Raw genomic sequence first — 19,954 nt, 5'->3', positions numbered from 1 at the left:
GCATAGAGAGGTCACGCACCTTGCCCAATCTGAGAGCTCACGAATGGTGCAGCTGGGATTCAAAACCAGGTGGTCTGGGGCTTCCCTGGTGGCGCAGTGGTTGAGAATCCGCCTGCCGATGCAGGAGATAAGGGTTCGTGCCCCGGTCTGGGAAGATCCCACATGCCGCGGAGCGGCTGGGCCCGTGAGCCATGGCTGCTGAGCCTGTGTGTCCGGAGCCTGTGCTCCGCAACGGAAGAGGCCACAACAGTGAGAGGCCCACGTACCACAAAAAAAACAAAAAAACAAAAAAACCCAGGTGGTCTGAATTCAGAGGCAATGCTTTTAATCACTGACCTCTACTGCTGGCTGACAGGTGGGGTCCAGAGCACAGGTGGAGGAAGAGAGAAACCTGACTGAACTGTTAATTAGTTTTCTGTTGTTGCATAACAAATTACCACAAACATAACAGCTTAAAAAAACAACCATCTATTATCTCACATTCTGTAGGTCATAAGTGTGGGCAGGCTTAACTGGGTTCTCAGCTTAGCATCTCACAAGACCAAAATCAAGATGTCAGCAGGGTTGGGCTCACAACTGAGGCTCTAGTGAAGATTATGCCTCCAAGGTCATTGACGTTGGCAATATTGAGTTTTTTTAGCACTGGGACTGAGTTCCCCATTTCCTTGCTGGCTATTAGGGGCCTCTAATTAGTTTGCTGCACTCCTCACCTTGTAATCCTGACTTCATCTGTATGTCTGTAAGGTCAGCAGTGGCACGTGGAATCTCTCACAGGCTTGAAATCTGAGTCCCTATACTGTGACCAGTTAGAGAAAACTCTGGAATTTTAAAGGGCTCTTATGATTTGGTTAGGAACACCCACATAATTTCCCTTTCCTTGTGCTTGTAAAATAATCTAATCATCAGAGTAAAATTCATCATACTTAACACTCCCGGAGAATAGGGGGAAAATCCTGGGGCCATTTTAGAATTCTGCCTACCACAACTATGAGGATGGATGGTAGGACGTCTTGGTGCAGGAAGGTCTGAGGGCTTGTGATGACTTCCTGGATAGGACTTGAAAATGCTCAACTTGAAGGGAGATGTTTTGGGATAGATTTGAACAGGTGACTAGCAACCCAACATGTGCAACTAGTCAGCTTTATGGTGTAAGTTGAGTTTGGAGGTGACTTTAGGTGGGTACCAACTACATGGCTGTGTGATTTTTCTCTAGCAGTCTGGCTTGAGGTTCTTCTGAGAAAGAAGGCCAAAAGGACCACAGGTCAAGGGAGATGACAGGCTTAAGTGATGGACTTTAGAATCTTGGCCAGAAAGAGAAGATAGAGAAAACCACAGTGAGGGAGTATGGACAGTAGTTAATTTACAAAAGCTGCAGCGTATGGCCAGATTCCAGTTAAAGCAGGAAGGAATGCTCCAGTAAGAGGTTAAAGATATAGAGCAGTGATTCTCCAAGTACAGTCCCCAGACCAACAGCCTTAGCATCATTTGGGGACTTGTTAGGAAAATTCCCAGGTCCACCCTAGAGTCAGAAACTCTAGAATTCTGGGAGCACAGGAATCTGTGTTTTAACAAGCACTCTAGTTGATTTTGATGTCCCAAAGGTTTGAGAATCATTGATGCAGATTCTTTCCTATTTTTTAAGAACATTTTATCAAATGGGACAGTAAGAAGTTCCCTGAAGAGGCTGGGACTGGGTAGCAAACACTGTGAGACATATAGAATAGGACAAATGGCCCATGTTGTGCATGCTGAGCTAGGACGCCAAGGATAAGTTTAGAGCATGCCTAACTTAACTGGCCTCAGGATTTCAGAAATAACACGCCCCGGTGATTCCAATCTGGACAATTGTGTTACTGAGGTATTATTCCAAGGCCAAGACCAGGAGGATTTATCGATTAGAGTAAGAGGTAGGTCCATTCTGGGCTTGGATTGGCTGTTCTTTAAAGAAGGGGGAATCCAACCCCCAGGGTAAGAGGTTGGAAATGGGAATAGAAAGTTCCTGGGACCCTGAAAACAGCAAGAGACCTGCTGGATAGGTAGGGACACTTAGCTGTGAGCAAGATCTAGCTCCATTTAGCTCAGCAGACCATAGGACTTACTCTCCCATAGCTGCAGGCACCACCCTGATGGGTAAGCTGCTTCTGCTGTGGCACAAAGCTAGAAGAGCACAGGTGGGCCATGCTTACTAACAGGAAGAGGAAGGAAGTGAGGGATATATTTTGGGATGTGGGTAGCTGACCCTGAATAGTAATTCCCCTATAGTCTTAAACATTTTTCTGAGTCAATTACTCTGGAAAAATCTTAGGACTGGGGCAGTAAGATCCAAGCAAGTTAAATACAATGTAGCCACACAAGATTTTTCATTATTGTTATAGGAACCCCTCCCCACAGTCAACAAATCATCTCAGGTGATTATGAATACACTGTACCTTTGGTGCAGCAGTGCAGGATGTACTTAATATTAAAATCAGTTTTAGGGTTTCCGTGGTGGCTCAGTGGTTAAGAAACTGCCTGCCAATGCAGGGAACATGGGTTCGAGCCCTGGTCTGGGGAGATCCCACATGCCGCAGAGCAACTAAGCCCGTGCACCACAACTGCTGAGCCTGCGCTCTAGAGCCTGCAAGCCATAACTATTGAGCCTGCGGGAGCGTGCCACAACTGCTGAGGCCCACGTGCCTAGAGCCCGTGCTCCGCAACGAGAAGTCACCGCGCTGAGAAGCCCGCGCACCACAACAAAGAATAGCCCCTGCTCACCGCAACCAGAGAAAGCCCGCACACAGCAGCAAAGACCCAACGCAGCCAAAAATAAATAAATAAATAAATAAGTTTTATACTGTTAAGTTAAAAAAATAACGTGCAGATGAATGTGTATAGCATTTGTGTTAAAAAAAAAAAAAAGCCCTATGCTTGTCTGTGATGTATACAATATTCCTGGAAGACTTCACAAGAAACTGGTAAAACTGGTAGCCATTGGGAGAAGGAACTGGGAAGCTGGGGGGAAAAAGGAAGTAGTAAGAGTTTTCATAAGTAAACCTTAGGTACCTTTTAAATCTGGAGCACATACATGCATGCATTAAGAAATAAAAAATAAATACATTTAAAAAATAAATAACGAGCTTTTATTATCCTCGACAACAGAGGAAAGTCAAGTCTGAAATCTAAGGGCATTAAGTAGCCCCACCATGGAGGGTGGAAGCTTCGGCAGCACCTGGAGGAGCTTCCTCAGAGATTCCCCTAGTCTGGCCACCCTGCCAGAGGCATTTCTAAGGAATCAGGACCCACAGTGATCAGCAGGGAGGCAGCACCTGGAGGAGCTTCCTCAGAGATTCCCTTAGTCTGGCCACCCTGCCAGAGGCATTTCTAAGGAATCAGGACCCACAGTGATCAGCAGGGAGGAGAACAATGAGAAAAGCTTTCCAGCCTGAAATCAGCCGCTGTCCAGAGCTAGCACCTGGCAAGATACAACTCACTCTTCTGGGGGGTCACATCTTTACTGGAAGGTAGGTGAGAATTCACACCTGTGACACCAAATCTCCTCCTTTCTTGGTGTCTCTCTCTCCTATTCCTCTCTGATTCCACATTCCTCTGATCTTTGGCCACAGTGTTTGATTTTTGAGAAGAGAATGTTGAACAAGTCAAGCTGTTGTCATTCTGAGTCTGAACTCTCATTTGACTTGGAAGACTTATGCTTTCGTTTTTTCTTCTTTTTCTTTTCTTTCTTCTTTTTCTTATGCTTCTCTTTCTTCTTCTTTTTCTTGTGTTTCTCTTTACATTCTGAGGAACTGGAGCTGCTCCCATCTTCATCTGATGTTGAATCCTCCAGTAACTGTTTTAACTGTTGAATCCTAAACACATAAGATTGACCAAAGTAACATATTCAATGTAACTTAAAAAATTATTTTAGATAAAAATATAAGAACAGTAGTGAGGGTGAAAAATGTCACAAAGCATCACCTCGTTAAAGACAGTACTTATTTTTATTTTTGCAAGTTCTCCCCATTCTTGTCTACACCCCTGCCTATTTTACATGACTGTAACCAGTGTACAAGCTATTCTGTATTCTTTTCACTGTCCTAAATGTTTCTGCATGTTTCCATAGTCCTTACTATTATACCTTCTAACAGATGGATACTTTCCTAAATCATTCCCCCACTGTTCAAGTTCATACTAAGTAATCTACCTCCTCAACAATTGTAATTCAGCACAGGGAACTATACTCAATATTTTGTAATAACCTATAAGGGAAGAGAATCTGAAGAAGAATATATGTTATGTATATATATTATATATAATAGTTATATATAATTATAGTTCAGTATCATCAATTTGAAAAAATACCCCCCAAACCCCCAAAAAAGTCCTCTTGTTTTTTCACCCTGTCTTTAACCCTGTCTAGGAATTTTTAACAAAAGCTCAGATCTTTAAAGAAGATCTAGAGAAGATAAATTACAGTTGCCAACGTCAACTATCAGTGACATGAGTGGGCTGGGCCAAGCCCATTGCTTTAAGTTAACCCAAGTAGAACAGGCTGGCCTGCTCATTCCCCACACACTGGCTTTTTCAGGGACTATTCCTGTCTTCCAAATATTTCGCAATTAAAGTACCATATTTACTAAAACCACTCCTCTAATACTGGAATTAAAAACTTTTTAATTTATCAAGTTCCTAACTATATAATTTCAAACTTTAAGAGGATATTGTTATCATCTGGACAATCTCACCTTACATCCTTTTCATGTCTTTTATTCTCTCGAATGATGTCGTACATGGGATCTTCATGTGCCTTGAGGGTTAGAGAAGGTTATGGTTAGGTTAGGCTTCATAGACTGTTAAATTAAAATTAAATCCCTCTTTCACTGAAACCAATTTTTTTCCCTCCTATGTGGTGTAATTTTATATTTAATATGTTCTAATCCTTCCTAAGGGTTGCCATCATTTCAAACTCCTGGAGGCTATAAAAAAGACTTTCCAGTTATACAAATACAGGGTATAATTTACATAGCCTTTATAAGGAAATGAACCATGGCAAAATCATTATTAAATACCACTCAAGGTTAAAAATCTTGAGGTAATTCTATTCTATGTGGAAAGATGATCAAGAGATATTATTAAGCAAAACAAGTGAGTTGGAAATGATGCGTAAGAATGATTCATTTATAGGTACACAAAAACATACTGGATGTGACCAAAGAGAAGTCTGGAAGTATATTCAAGCTACTTACTACAAATTCCCTCTGGGGAGAGAGGCAAGATTGGACTTGAAAAATCAATTGTGAAAAACCTTACTGTAATGTTTCCATTTTGTTAAAATAAGGCAAATTTATTCTTATGATATTTGTATAATTAAAAGCTACTTAAATTACTTAAAAATATGAATACACATAGAATGAATTTTATGGCATGTGAATTATCTTTAAAAGTATGTTTATTATAAAATTTTTACATATCAAAAAAACAAAGTTAAAAATATCTATTATTTTACCAGCCGGGATATCCACTGTTAATATTTTAGTGTGGTTCTTCCAGTCATTATTCATAATTTATAGAAGATTATAATCATGTTATATATACAACTCTATTCTCTTTTTCACTTATGCTTTCATGAATATCTTCCTATGACATTACATATTCTTTTAAAACATAATTCTTAAAAGCTATATGATTTATATGTTGTGGTAACTTATGTTGTATATTGGACACTGCAGTTGTTTCCTATTTTTCTTCAGTTTCTATTTTCTAATCATATAAATAATTCTGAAAGTTATCCTTATACATTCATAATAATTTGTGCATACTGATGTTCTGTTATATCCTTAGATCAATTCTTAGAATTTAGGTTTCTAAATTTTAAAAATATGAATATGTTTAAGTTTTTGAGATTTATCATTAAATTATCTATTATAGGCACTGTAAAAGTTGACATTCCAGGTAGCAGTGATTTATCCAGAATATTTTCTGTAAATTAGTAAAATGAAAACCCAGTATTTTAAATATCTTGGAGAATGTTTATATACCCCTGTTTGATATGCTGATAATCCCAATATATCCAGTAATAGCATAGTTAAATTGACCAAAACAGTTACTGAATGGTGAATTAACCCTGGGAGGTGACTTTGTTAAAATAAAGTGATGAACTGATAGATTGATTTTACTATCATCTAAAGAGGGTACATCGTTTATACACACACTTCCAGTTTATGATAGAAAAATATACAGACTTTAGACAAAGACTGGGAAACTAGAACCCTGATTTTATTTATGAAATATGATTTTTTTACATAAGTAAAAAAAGACTGACTGGGGAATTCCCTGGCAGTCCAGTGGTTAGGACTCTGCGCTCTCACTCCCGAGGGCCCAGGTTTGATCCCTGGTCAGGGAACTAAGATCCCACAAGCTGCATGCCAAAAAAAAAAAAAAAAAGACTAACTGAATTGATAAAAATGCCTGCTTCAGAAAAAGCACTGTTCCCAAGACAAAAGCAAATAACATTTTAATATGCATTTTTTTGTTAATGAACTAATCTTTCACACAAATTCGATTTAATAGAGATGTAGTTAACACCAGATACTTTGGCCTAAAGGCTTTCGGAATGTATTTTATGTGAACCTCCAGTTCACTGGTGACTGCCTGATTCACCGACATTCATTATCTCCAGTAAACGTAAATTGACACTCTGGGGTTTTACTTACTACTCTGAACTGCTCTAACTTTTGGTTGCCTTTGATAAAGAAAGGGCATTCTTTGTCGCCTGTTCGGTGACCATACCGTTTACAACGCCAACCTGAAAACAAAGAAAAAGGGATATATTTCTGTAAGATAATGCATTTTTACTCAATCAAGATAAAGGTATCAGTAGATCATATTAAAGATATTCTTCATTAGATTCCAATTTTAAAAGCAAATATAATTAATGGATGAACCACGTAAGATCCCAGAAAAGAGAGGGAAACTAATTACTTCCTCAAGTATCCTTTAATCATAGAGGTTTAGAAATGAACCAAGTACTTACTAAACAATCCCATGCAAAAAGCAAAGTATGATTTTTTGTTTTTTAACTGTGTTACAGGTTGAATTGTGTCATCCTGTCTGCTTCCCCACTGTATTGAATTGTCCTAACCCCTAGTACCTCAGAATGTGACCTTACTGGGAGACAGAGTTTTTAGAGAGGCCTGGAATACATCCTTCCCTCACAGCCCTCAAGAGGACACCCTGACTTTGGACTTTTAGCCTCCGGAACTGTGAGACAATAAATTTCTCGTTTAAGTCATACAGTTTGTGGTACTTTGTTCCAGCAGACCTAGTAAACTATACAGGCATCAAGCAACTCCAACCAAGGAGGTCAGGAAGCAGGAAGACGGATTATAGGTCAGATCAGCCAAATTTGCTCCACGCTGGTAGCTCCTAAAAATATGCAGACAGGGAAATAATGTTTTCCCCTTTATATTTTTATTTGAGAGTTGGTAGTAGGAAACCATTGGGAAAAAATGAAGTTTAGGGATTCTCTGACCTGCCTCTGTCCTTATCTCCCCACTATTTCCACCTGGGGAAGAAGGAATGCACTCTTAATGCAAATGCAGACCGCTTCAAACACATGTCTGTCTTTATGACAAAAAGGGGGGGATTTTAAATGCCACGGATTGATGTGTGGGTATCAAGAAGGATCCATACCACCTGTGATCAAAATTCTTTGTTAAAGGAAAGGTGATCCTTGTTACTCAAAGTGTGGTCAACGGTACAGACCAGCAAGATTAGCATCACCTGGGAGCTTGTCAGAAATATAGAATCTCAGGCCCACCCTAAGTTTGAGAAGCTCTGCTCTAGATAACACTAGGATCATGGAAATCAATGAATACGGGGTTATGTGTGCATGTGTTTTCCCATCTGGGATGGATCCAAGTTTTGTGGAGTCTGAAGCTTACATAAATTAAGGAGAGGAAGGGCTCTTTAGGGGGAAAAAAGTCTTGCCTTGGCAAATTTTATAGAAAGAACCATATGACTGCACTGGTGGGACTCCAAAGACCTTTGGAAGGTACAAGGGCCCTAAAGGTTAAGCTTCATTAACTTCATGTAAAACTGGTTCTGGTCCAGACTAAACACTTTTAATTTGCAAGTCAATGAAAGGAACTGTAAAATGGTAAGTGAAGCACAACTACCCTATCACAGAGAGGAGTGGTTGTTTTTTTTGTGTGTGTGTGGTACGTGGGCCTCTCACTGCTGTGGCCTCTCCCGTTGCAGACGCACAGGCTCAGTGGCTATGGCTCACGGGCCCAGCTGCTCCGTGGCATGTGGGACCTTCCCGGACCGGGGCACGAACCCGCGTCCCCTGCATTGGCAGGCGGACTCTTAACCACTGCACCACCAGGGAAGCCCAGAGAGGAGTGGTTTTTAACCATAATTAAAAAAAAAAAAAAAGAAAGAAATGTAATCAGTTTAATACGTGATTCAACTCTGAAAATAATAAACACAAAGGGTTTACTTAACTAAATTTATGATATAACTATTACTGGGAAAATGAGATATAGGAAGGGTATGTGTATGAGATGGGATGGAGGAAGAAAAAAAGAGCTGAATTCTTGTTTTCTACAGGAAGAAGTCAACAGATAATGAAGAAACCTGAAAAATCAAGGGGCAGGAATGTAATCCTGTTACCTAGATACACAGGGATAGGGGCTTCCCTGGTGGCACAGTGGTTAAGAATCCGCCTGCCAATGCAGGGAACATGGGTTCGGGCCCTGGTCTGGGAAGATCCCACATGCTGCAGAGCAACTAAGCCTGTGCGCCACAACTACTGAGCCCACGTGCCTATAGCCCATGCTCTGCAACAAGAGAGGCCACTGCAGTGAGAGACCTGCACACCGCAATCAAGAGTAGCCCCTGCTCGCCACAACTAGAGAAAGCCCGTGCGCAGCAACGAAGACCCAACGCAGCCAAATTAATTAATTAAAAAAAAAAAAAAACCTTTATAGATACATAGGGATAAACTTCAAAATAACCTTCCTAAAAGAGGTTGAGGTTGTCGCCTTTTAGGTGAGGGGAATGAAGGAAAGGGGCTGAGAACTGCTATATTAATTATGTGTGTGAAGAATCTTTGTACAAACAAATGTCTTTAAAGGCAGCCGTATCCCTTCTTCAAATGCCGTCTTACACTAGATGAAGGTGCTGCTGCTCTGGTGCGGTGGAGGGTGTGCACACGGAGCTCTACCTGTTCCAGACCCACCCTCTGTGGCCCAGAGCTCCTCTCAGGTTACCTGGATAAAACCTCAACACCTCTGATGAGGATGACTGACTGAGGCAAGACCCAAGGGACCACCCTCCAATGCATCCCTTGTCCCCCATGGCATTTCTACATGGAATATCCTTTCTGTTACAGGAATATTACTGAAGCGTATACTCCGCAGGCAGCTACGGCCCTGTGGAAGACCATTACCCTTACAGCCAGAAGCCCTGGAGCCAAAGCACTGCTCTGCCTCTTACCCCAGAACACTTAATAACATATGCAAGGCGGCTTCCTCATCTATAGCACAGGGTCATGCCCTGACTTTAGCAGGGCTGTGGTGAGAATGAATTAAAAGAAGTGAACTTGTTTGTAAACAGTGGTCTATAACTTGCATGTATTGAGGGTGTTACTTGAAACCCTTCCACACTCACACTGCATGACTTTGACTTCTTTCCCCAGTGGCATCCAAAGTCCTTTTGTTGGTGCGTGGGCCAGAAATTCCCTGGCATGTTCATTGCCTGGGACATCTGGTATACAGTCTTCTGGCTTAGTCTCATCCTCCTGAAAAAGGAAACAGTGTGTAAGCTGTGTGGCAAAAAAGTACCGGAACTCTCTCCCAACTGTTTGAGAACACAGCACTGCCTGGCATTCTCATGGGCTGGAGATCCCAATGTCATCATAAGTTACCCTCTGAAGAGCTAGAAAGAAAGACAAATCATAACTGATAGAAAAAAATGGAAGTAACTATACTAGAAGAGCTAGCTATACCATGAAAACAAAGTAGCTGTTCTTAGAGAAGAGTTACTAGTATTTACATAGGATTGATCTGTGAGCTCCAAATTCTGATTCTAGATCACAAAAATTAGATTCTAAGATCACAAAAGGTTTTCTGCTAACTTAAAAGCATTGTGGAATGAGGCAGAATATAGAGTTAAACAAGTGAGGTTTCCTGGAATAATAAGAACAATGTGTTAGAGTAAAATAGATTATTAGACCTTGAAGGCCACTGTCATGTTTTATAATCTCATACACGCTGTATTTGTGAGATTTATTTTCATTACCAAATAACTGCACTATATAATTAAGGTGCTGTTTTTTTACCTTATGATTTTTTCAAGTTTCCACGAATATTAAATTTATAATGGAAGAATGTTTTCTAAAAATCTTTTTTTTAAGTTGAAAGTTACCAAACAGAAAAGGTTACTTTGGCCTTAAGTCCTCTAAGTCTCGCTCCTGCAGAAAGACACTGACACTGTGGCCAGGGTGCTGGAGGAGGGACTCCTGCAACAGGTAGGGCTGGACTGGATGAGCTTCAGGTCTCCTGAGTCCAGTGTTCTCTGAGCTGATGACATTCAAGAAATCAGCACCGGGAGGGTCAGAGAAGGAACATGGGGCAGGAGAGCTTTGAGGAGATGCAGTCACAAGTGAGACAGAAAGAATGGGAGTGAGCGCTGAGGAACACTCGGGGGCCTGCAGTGGTTTCTTAGGGGACGGCACAAGGCTGATTAAATTTCTGCAAAGGCACAGGCTGTGACAAAGCCCAAAGTGCATGAACCGACTGCCATCTGCAGGGAAGACACAGAACTATCATTAAAAGGAGGTTCAAACCTTATGCAGCTGTTTTTCATAACAAGTGACTGAGTCTAGCACTGAGTCAAATCTGTCTCAGAGAAAAACCAAAAGTACAAACTTCACACTGACCTTGATAAGTCCAGGAGGAGGTTTTTCATAACTAGAAAGGAAGAAAACACCAGTCATCAACCATGTTCATAGGAATGTAACACATCTCAATCAGCAAAAGGCAACTGGAGACCAAAATGAAAAGGCTTTTCTTTTTTAGAAAAACTTAAAACTACATTATAACTAAAACAGTTACTAAAATATGCCCAGCAGTCAGAAGTCCTATATAAATAAACTGATGCTATACCACATCCTGTTCGATGTAGAACTTAAATTCACTGAAATCATAACTTGGTGTCTTGGCACAGCGATTTTATTTTTGGAAGAAGGGAAAGCAAGAGATTGCAGGGAAAAATGTGAGGTAAGAAGAGCCTTGAGGGCCTAACTTGGTGTCTTAGGACAATGATTTTATTTTTGGAAGAAGGGAAAGCAAGAGATTGCAGGGAAAATGCGAGGTAACAAGAGCCTTGAATGAATTATGGTTCCAGCCTGTCATTACAGTTGGTTGATTTACCTACCATAACTTCCAGCTTCCGTAACACTGAGAGGCTCATGGGGTTGGGGGTGTGTGAGTGATCTGTTCTGACAAGGATGGGGGCTGTGCAGAGGGGAGGGAGCAAAGCCAGAGGGAAGGGCCTGTTGTAGGGGAAGGAGAGGAGGGTGATCTGTCCCAGAGGCTCCCCCTCCCACCTCGCCCGCTCCCCCCCCGCCCCCCGCCACCCCCGGCCCCAAAAGCTCCGGATTCAAGATCCTCCCCACTGGCCTATCCTGTCTGCAGAGTGGGCTGCTGGGCTGCCGTCTGCTGCGCAGCTCTCTGACTGCCCTTCATGCCCCTACTGACCTCCTGGGACTCAGGGATGCAGGACTCCTGCTTGGTGCCTGGACGACAGGCTGGCACTCAATGAAGAACTACCGCTAGAGAGGCAGGTGACTGATTGTGTGCAACCGTACTTCCCCTTCCACCAACAGAGAGAGCTCTCAGACCCCCAGGGTCCTGAGGATACAAATCATGTCTGTGCTCCCAACTCATTTCCACTTCTCATCACTCCACTGGAACTTCTGGAAAAGGCTGATGGATGCCAAATCTAGAAAAACAGCAGCCAATGCTAGGGTTCATTTTAAACAAATCAATTTTAAAATTTAAAAATTGAGATATAATTGACATAACACTGTATTACTTTCAGGTGTAATTATGTTCAGTTTCAAGTACTGACACATTCCAGGCTATGCAGCACATAGCATGGGCGTCTGGCTTTTAAATGAGTGCCTAATTGACACAACCCCTTCTTAAAAAAAAGTAGTTGGAGGGACTTCCCTGGCAGTCCAGTGGTTAAGACTCTGTCCTCCCAATGCAGGGGGCACGGGTTCAATCCCTGGTTGGGGAACTAAGATCCCTCATGTCACACGATGCAGCCAAAAAAAAGTAGTTGGAAAAAGAGGCAGAACAACTGAACATCTGAGGTCTTTTCAATGCCTCTATAACGAAATTTTACTGAGAGAGGGCATCAGGATGCTCTGGCTGGTTTAAAACTGTATCTTGGCTCCAACAACTTGGAAATGGGGGAGTCCCAAAGTTGCTACACACAGAAGGTGAGTTCAGAGATGATTAATTTTTTGAATTTTGTACAGTGAAAATAATAAATTCTAAAATAGTTAATCATTTATCTAATAGTCAAATAGATACTAATTATCCCCAAACTAGTCAAAAATTGTTTAAGTTAAAAGAAAGAAAGTAGTGTATAGGACAGTGTGTTTGGTATGGTTCTATTTGTGTGTATGGGAAAAGGGAGATTTTATATATATATATATATATATATATATATATATATATATATATATAGGATACCTGAGGGAGGGAGTTTTATTTTTCACTTACATTTATTTACATGCAAATACACTGCCTCAATGTTTTTTAGTTACAAAAGAAAAATGAAATTAATGTCATCTTCCTTACACCTATGTTGGTATAAGCCCAGGCTAATAAAGGTCTGAGAGATAAACCAAAGGTAACTTGGGATGTAGGAAAAAAAAAAAAAAAAAAGGCCAAAAATATGCTAATAGGAGCTCATTTCTGCTATAGAGTTACAAAGGCTGCATTTTTGTTTTAAAATTTCAATGTTATTTCTCTAATTGTTTCAGTAATTAAATCCTCACTCTTGCTCTAACCAACTTGCTATTTCCACCTACCAAAAAAGAACAGGTATATTAGGAGAAACTAAACTTAATTTTCAGGCGATACTGAAGGTTCAACTTAAAAACTTACTCCTTGCAGAAGTAACCAGTCAACAATAATCATGCCAGGCTTAGTGCTAAGTACCAGAAGGGAGAACTAAGGGGATAAGGGTACTCCTAAATGAAATCTAGAAAAGCCATAAAGTTGAAACTCCTCTCAGAAACACCCATGTAATTCTTGACAAAGGTACTTCATAGCTTGGGACCCCCAGAATGGAGGCCTCCCCAGTGGACCAGCTCATGTCACATATCTAAACCTAAGTCAGCCTGCACTAATGGGAAACGCCTCACTGTCAAGGAAATCTGGAATACCCCAATCACAATCCTCCAACTCAGCTTATCTGACCCTAGATAAGAGGACGTGCTAGTCTAAGGAAATCCCTGACCCTCTAGCCAATCGTGCCCTATTTCCAAGTTGCCTCACCTAAGGCCCTATAAAACCCGCTCTTGTCCAAAATCCCTGGGAAGAGTGTTCCACTGCATTTGAAGTGCTGTACTTCTCAGTATGTGGATTATTTTTCCTTTAATTAAGGACATCGAACTCGTTAACAAATTGTATCATTTTTCTCTTTTGACATTCTTTAGAACTGTCTTGATAAAGGAGATGTTTTGTTTTTTTGGAGTAAAGAACCCCATATCCCAGCCAGAATGTTTTCCAATTCTAAATCAGTGTGAATGGGCTTTGCAGGTAAAAAAATTTTACTTTGAATTGTGATCCACTCTCACTGGTGTCTACCTTGGGCAAGTTACTTAAACCCCCAGAGCCTCAATTTCCTCATGGGTAAATAGTTCACAGCAAACATGTGAAAGGCACTCCACAATGCTGGCTTCTGCCTCTTCTGTTGAAAAAAAGTTAGTGCTCTTAGTAGCCTCATGAGGCAGCTCAAGATTAGGCACTAGCATCATAATGGCCAAGATCTGGACCCAAGAGAGAGGCCTCGCCAACCCTCACATCTTTTTACAGATCTGCAGCTTTACGGGGATTTACCAGCTGCTCCTAAGAGGAGGTGGGCATAGACGGGGCAGTGGACTTCCTACAGACATCATCCCCAGCCGGGTTTACTGCCTTTCTAGGCCATGTGACTCTTCAACATCTGGCTCCAGAGATCACTGCCTTTTCCCATGCAGGCGAGGTGGTTGGTATAGGATCATGCCACCTAAGATGGCTGTTCTTTGGCTCTCTTTATATCCCCTATTTTTTTTTTTTTTTTTGCGTTACGCGGGCCTCTCATTGTTGTGGCCTCTCCCGTTGCGGAGCACGGGCTCCAGACGTGCAGGCTCCACGGCATGTGGGATCTTCCCGGACCGGGGCACGAACCCGTGTCCCCTGCATCGGCAGGCGGGCCCTCAACCACTGCGCCACCAGGGAAGCCCCTATATCCCCTATTTGATCAGTCCCTGTGCTTCACCTACCCCTTCCCGCATGACTGACCTTCCCTCTTAATCACAGAACTTATTCAGTAACTGCCTCTGTGCTTGCCCCACTCCAGCTAACAGCTCCGCTAGGATAGTTTATCAAAGTGAAAAAGTCTGCCCTGTGACGGCTGATAACCTGAGAGGCTGTGAGGGACACACCTCTCTGCTGGTTTCCCTGGTGACTGATGAGCCAACCTGATGTCAATCCCCACTATAACTGGTAAACCTCCCCACCCCCCAAGCAAAGACTGCTGTCTGCGTCCTGACTGCTGTCTGCTGTACACAGTGGGGCGCTGCTCCAGGACTTTGCTTCAGACTTATAAGATCCCCTATCCAATAAACCTTCAGTGTCTCTGTTGCTATCTCCAGGCTCTTTCTTTGGTCTTGTGGCTGGGCAGTTATAAGACTTGCAGGCCTGTGGGGTGCAGTGAGGTATATCAGAGGTGCAGAGGTGGTAGATCAGGGTTCAGGAAATCTATCCCTACCTCCTCTGAGGCTCAGCAAATCAACATGTGATTAGAGGACTGGACCTTTCAGCCCCACCTCCAGGAAGGTTGAATTCATCACTAATGGCCAATGATGAATCAATCAAGCCCATGTAATGAAACCTCTATAAACACCCAACAGGATGGCGTTAAGACAGCTTCAGGGTTGGTGAACACGTGAAGGCGCAGCATACCTGGAGAGGGCATGGAAACTCTACACAGCTTCTCACATACCTTACCCCATGTATCTCTTCCATCTGGCTGTTCCTGAGTTATAACCTTTTATAATAAACCAGCAATCCAGTTAGTAAAACATTTTCTTGAGTTCTATGAGCTGCTCTAGCAAATTAACCAAACTAGAGGAGGGGGTTGTGGAAACCTCCAATTTATAGCAGGTACCAACCTGGACTTGCAAACATCTCTGGACCCTTCCAAATAAGGATTATGATGGAGGCGTCTAGTGTCCATCCTCATCCTCACTGTCACTAATCCAGGGCCCTTCTAAAGGGACAGAGGAAGATTTACTCCCTGAAGATTACACAATAAACAACTGGGTATAAGTAGAATTAGCCTTTTAGATACAGTACAAAGCTTTTTAGGTATGGTATTTCCAAAGCAAATTCTTAAAATATTTTCCAATGGAAAGCTGCTGAATGTCATAGGCCTAGGCCTCTTTTAGGAGGAATAATGGAAATTTGCATAATTGGGCAGGTGATACAGTCCATCAGCAGCCCTTCATTAGAAACATTAATGCTATGTCTTAGGCATTGGGACTTAAGGGAGTTTGGAAGGGAGGTGGTAAAGTCTATGTAAATATCCAGTAATCCGACAATAATTTCTTTTTGCCATAGGAGTTGTACAAATAACATGGTGAAACTATCTGAATTCCTCAAAAATATGTAAATGTTTTTGCCTAGATAGAAAAAAAATGTGATGGAACTGCACATTTTTTATTTTTATTTTTATTTTTTGGCTGTGTTGGGTCTTCGTTTCTGTGCAAGGGCTTTCTCTTGTTGCGGTGAGCGGGGGCCACTCTTCATTGTGGTGCGCGGGCCTCTGACTGTCGCGGCCTCTCTTGTTGTGGAGCACAGGCTCCAGACGTGCAGGCTCAGTAGTTGTGGCTCACGGGCCCAGCCGCTCCGCGGCATGTGGGATCTTCCCAGACCAGGGCTCGAACCCGTGTCCCGTGCATTGGCAGGCGGATTCTCAACCACTGCGCCACCAGGGAAGCCCCTGGAACTGCACACTTTGAAATCTGTTATTATTAGCAATGGACTTCCCTAAAAAAGTCAATTTTAGAACTGTTTCCACAAGTGTAAAGCAATGTGGTTGATGTTTTTTCCTACGGCTAAACAATTCATTAGTTTAGGTAGCATGTTAAAAAGATATTTCTCAAAGATTAAGGTAATATTTAACTATTGAAAATAACAGATTTGGAAATGAGAATCGGAGTGTATTTACTGAGTAGCTGGCTTCTGTGCTGTGACAGCTGAGAAGTGTTTATCTTTGTAATTAATCCTCAGAATTAAAAAAAAAAAAGTTAGTGGAGGCCCATTATTTTGTGCCATCTGTGAATCCTTGCCATTATATCATTCAGATTGTGACAGGTTGCCCTGGGCAGTATAAAGACTAAATTAAGATAACTTTCGATAAGAGATTATCTCCTAAATAGGCATGGGACAAAAAAATCTTTATTTTGCCAAGTACTTAATAATACTCTTTGTGTATTTGAGTGCTGGGGTAGGATTTCTTTTGGAAGAGTCCTTCACGTAAGCATACTCCATCCCAGTTGTTCCTGTAGCCTGGCCCTATGGGCGCTGCAAGGCAGAGGTGTAACTCCACATATACTCAAAATGTCCATTCTGTTATGCCCAGTAGCCCAGGAGCACTTGAGTGACAGAGCTGGAAAATGGGCAGCAGCATGTGTGGAAGACTCAGATGAATTTGGGGGCCTGGCAGGTATGGCAAGAGTAAGAAAAATTAAGGTCAGGTGTAAGAAAAAGACGAGAGGAATGTGAGGGTAACTAAAGAGAGCATACCAGGTGGCAAAAGGATTTGAATTCCATTTGTAAAAAACCACAGTGGAACTTAATATGCCTGGTTGACCAACTTACTTATCTGTCTTCCTTCCCCAGACTCTCTAAAATGACAATTAAAGAAATAAAAAAAAGGTTAGAAGCCACACAGAAATTCTGAGAGGAGATACAAGGCTGGAGACAAGAAGGGAAGGGAAAGAGAATTAAACCCTCATCTACTATAACATAAGCTTAATAGGTAACATTTACTATTCAATCGAAAAAAAGCAGTATAAGCATATAATTCAGAAATAGTTAAATCCCAGAGAAAAAATTAAGTTTCCCCATTGACGCCTTGGTGGGAGGGAACGGTATAGGGAGTGTGAGTAGAGATACAAACCACTATTTTTTGAAATTAGACTTTTCATACTATTTGATGTTTAAACTACGTTAAAGTATTATTCTGGAAATACAGACTTTCATTTAAAAGGAAAGAAGCCTCTGAACTAGCCAAACTGTAAATATGTCAACAGCCCAGAACTTTTAAAATCTCTGAACTGAAAAAATCCCACTGGTCTGAGAATCAGACACCCGGGTTTCTCTTTAGTTTTGTTAGTTTACAGTTCCGTGTGTGCTTGATCAGGTTACTTAACTGCTGAACCTGCATCTTCTCGTGCAAAAGGAGGTTATAAAAGGATGTCTGAGTGCGCTCTGAGCTACAAAATAAATGTAGAGTATTAACAACTATGTGGCATCCTACAGTTAGGATACTGAGGGCTAGGGGGTGGGGTAGGGCGGCTGAGCCCTGCATGAACTTATCCTAGGGAAATATTGTTCAACATCGGCCTTGCACAGGCAACAAAGAGCCTCCCAGAGTGCCCTGAAGGGGCCAGGACCGTGGATGCCAGCAATCCATAACCACTGCCCACTGAAGTGAAATTCAGCTCAAGAGCCACACTGAAAAGAGCAGGCCAGGCTACAAGGAAGTATGCATTTTGTGCCAAAGCTCCCAGCGGTTAATAATGAAGGATCAACCCTTTAAGGACTTTTCATGCTGTCTCAGCAATCATGAGAAGGTAGGTAACAGGAAGTGCCTAAAACAATTCAGATAACTCAGTGAACACCAAACTTAGAAAAGTCAGACTTCTAAAGCTGATTACAGAACGACAGAAACAGAAAAGAACCGCAAGGGTCATTAATCCAACATTCCACCTGATGTTTAAATCTCCTTTACCACCAACCCTTCTCTCAGGGGTTATCTGGACTCTCTCCAACCCCGGGTAGCAGGGGGAGTACAGTGCCTCCTAGGTCAGGCCACGCTGACCAGCAAGAATCTATGACTCTAGTCCTAATTCTTCTTCTTCTTTTTTTTTTTTTAACATCTTTATTGAAGTATAATTGCTTTACAATGGTGTGTTAGTTTCTGCTTTATAACAAAGTGAATCAGTTATACATATGCATATGTTCCCATCCTAATACTTCTTGTTGAGCCGGAACTGGCCTCTTTGTAGCTTCCACCCTTAACACTGGTAAAAAAAAATCCTGGGGACGAGAGAGAAGTCCACGCTCTCTTCTACCTGACAGCTCCTCCCGAGGAGTCAGGGACTAGGCCCTCACCCCACGTTTATTCTTCCCTTCCTCACCGTGCACTCTTGTTACGGGACTGGGCTTTTTCTTCCCTAGTTAACAGCACTAGATGAAAAGAATGGGGATTTTACCCAGTTCAGCGCGAGCCCCTTGAACTGAGAAACGGGAAAGGACCGAAGGGCGCAGCCGCACTTCTCCTGTATTCAAATCCTGACCTACACAGACGTCGCCGCGCGAGCAATAAAACAGTCGTTTCCGGCGGGGAAGTGTCCACCCGCCGCCGCCTCGCGCGCCCGGGACGAACCTGGGGATGGAGCCTCCCCCCTCTTCCTCCAGCGGCTGAGAGTCCAGCGTCCCGCAGCCCGGGATCAAAACCCGCATCCAGCTCGCTGGGGTCCGACGGGCCCACCTAACCACTCGCAGGTCTCCAACCCCGGGCGGGCCCCGCCGCGCGACCTCGGGCCCCGACCCCATTCCTCGCATTAGTTGGGGGCGGGCGTGACGGACTCACAAGGACTCCAGGTGCTTGAGCTGCTGCAGCTGCTGCGCGTCGTGCCGCCGCCGCCTCTGCTCCCGGCGTCGCTGCAGCTCCTGCTCCGGAGGCTCTCGCGGCCGCCGCGCGCCCCCTGCCCCCGCGTCGTCGCGCCCGGGTCGGGACGACATCGCGGCCCCGCGCGGCGCGGCTGAGGCGGCCCCGTGCGGCGCGGCTGAGGCGGCCGGCGCGGCGAAGACGGTACTTCCTCTGCGCTGCGCACGCCTAGCCCCGCAGCGCCCCCTCCCGCTGCCGCTCCGCGTCCTGCCGGGCCGAGCCGGGTGTCCTTTCCGCGGCAGCCTGCACCGCGCCGCCCAAAGGCCAGCGCGGCCTCAAGTTGTTGATCGGAGCGCCGGATCCTGCAGTCAGGTCGGCTGGTGCCGGAGGCCGGAGCGCGCCCCCTGGCGGCGGCCAGGAGTCTCGGTGCTGAGGACGCTCTGTCGGGACCCTGAGCCAGTTCTGCGCGTGGCTGGGCCCCTCTCCGGGTCGGGAGCCTCCCCTCGAGATCTTCGTCCCTGGAGGCCGGGAAACCTGTGCAAGTCATTTTTGTATTCCCCCAGTGGCTAGGCATACAGGAGCTGCTCGTTACATGTTAGTAGGATTCATCCAGTTTTGGAAGAAAGCAAGACTTCCATAGAAATTCTCCAATTTTCCAGAACATGTGATCCATGCGATGTATAGTCAGTGTAGTATACTGTATTCAGATAAGGTTTGGGTTATGGAAACAAAAAGCTAATATACACTGTGCACTTTTTATGTGGTCATTGAGCTAAGCCCTTAATAGGAGTTG

The 19,954-nt window shown here is 43.3% G+C and overlaps 1 protein-coding gene across 1 annotated transcript; it reads right to left on the bottom strand.

Moving 5' to 3' along the window:
- Positions 1–3,303: 3,303 nt before the first annotated feature.
- RP9 (RP9 pre-mRNA splicing factor) lies at positions 3,304–19,322 on the bottom strand. The gene is made up of 6 exons (XM_024130968.3): positions 19,144–19,322; positions 10,919–10,949; positions 9,649–9,778; positions 6,690–6,781; positions 4,722–4,783; positions 3,304–3,845 (listed from the first exon to the last, which is right to left on the bottom strand). The coding sequence occupies exons 1-6, from the start codon at positions 19,293–19,295 to the stop codon at positions 3,647–3,649; spliced, it is 666 nt and encodes a 221-aa protein (XP_023986736.1). The 5' UTR covers positions 19,296–19,322; the 3' UTR covers positions 3,304–3,646.
- Between the last annotated feature and the right edge of the window lie 632 nt (positions 19,323–19,954).

This window comes from Physeter macrocephalus, chromosome 5 (assembly GCF_002837175.3).
Source record: "Physeter macrocephalus isolate SW-GA chromosome 5, ASM283717v5, whole genome shotgun sequence".
NCBI classification, from domain to species: domain Eukaryota; kingdom Metazoa; phylum Chordata; class Mammalia; order Artiodactyla; family Physeteridae; genus Physeter; species Physeter macrocephalus.
The sequence above is the reverse complement of the archived record's forward strand: the minus strand, read 5'-3'. Positions and strand labels throughout refer to the sequence as shown.

Excerpts from the sequence above, each read along its gene's own strand:
- RP9 (XM_024130968.3), bottom strand. The coding sequence starts at position 19,295 with ATGTCGTCCCGACCCGGGCGCGACGACGCGGGGGCAGGGGGCGCGCGG. Across the intron at positions 6,782-9,648 it reads AGAAGTCAAAGTCATGCAGT|GTTGGCGTTGTAAACGGTAT; the intron begins GTGAGTGTGGAA and ends CTTTGTTTTCAG. Across the intron at positions 3,846-4,721 it reads AGACATGAAAAGGATGTAAG|GATTCAACAGTTAAAACAGT; the intron begins GTGAGATTGTCC and ends TTATGTGTTTAG.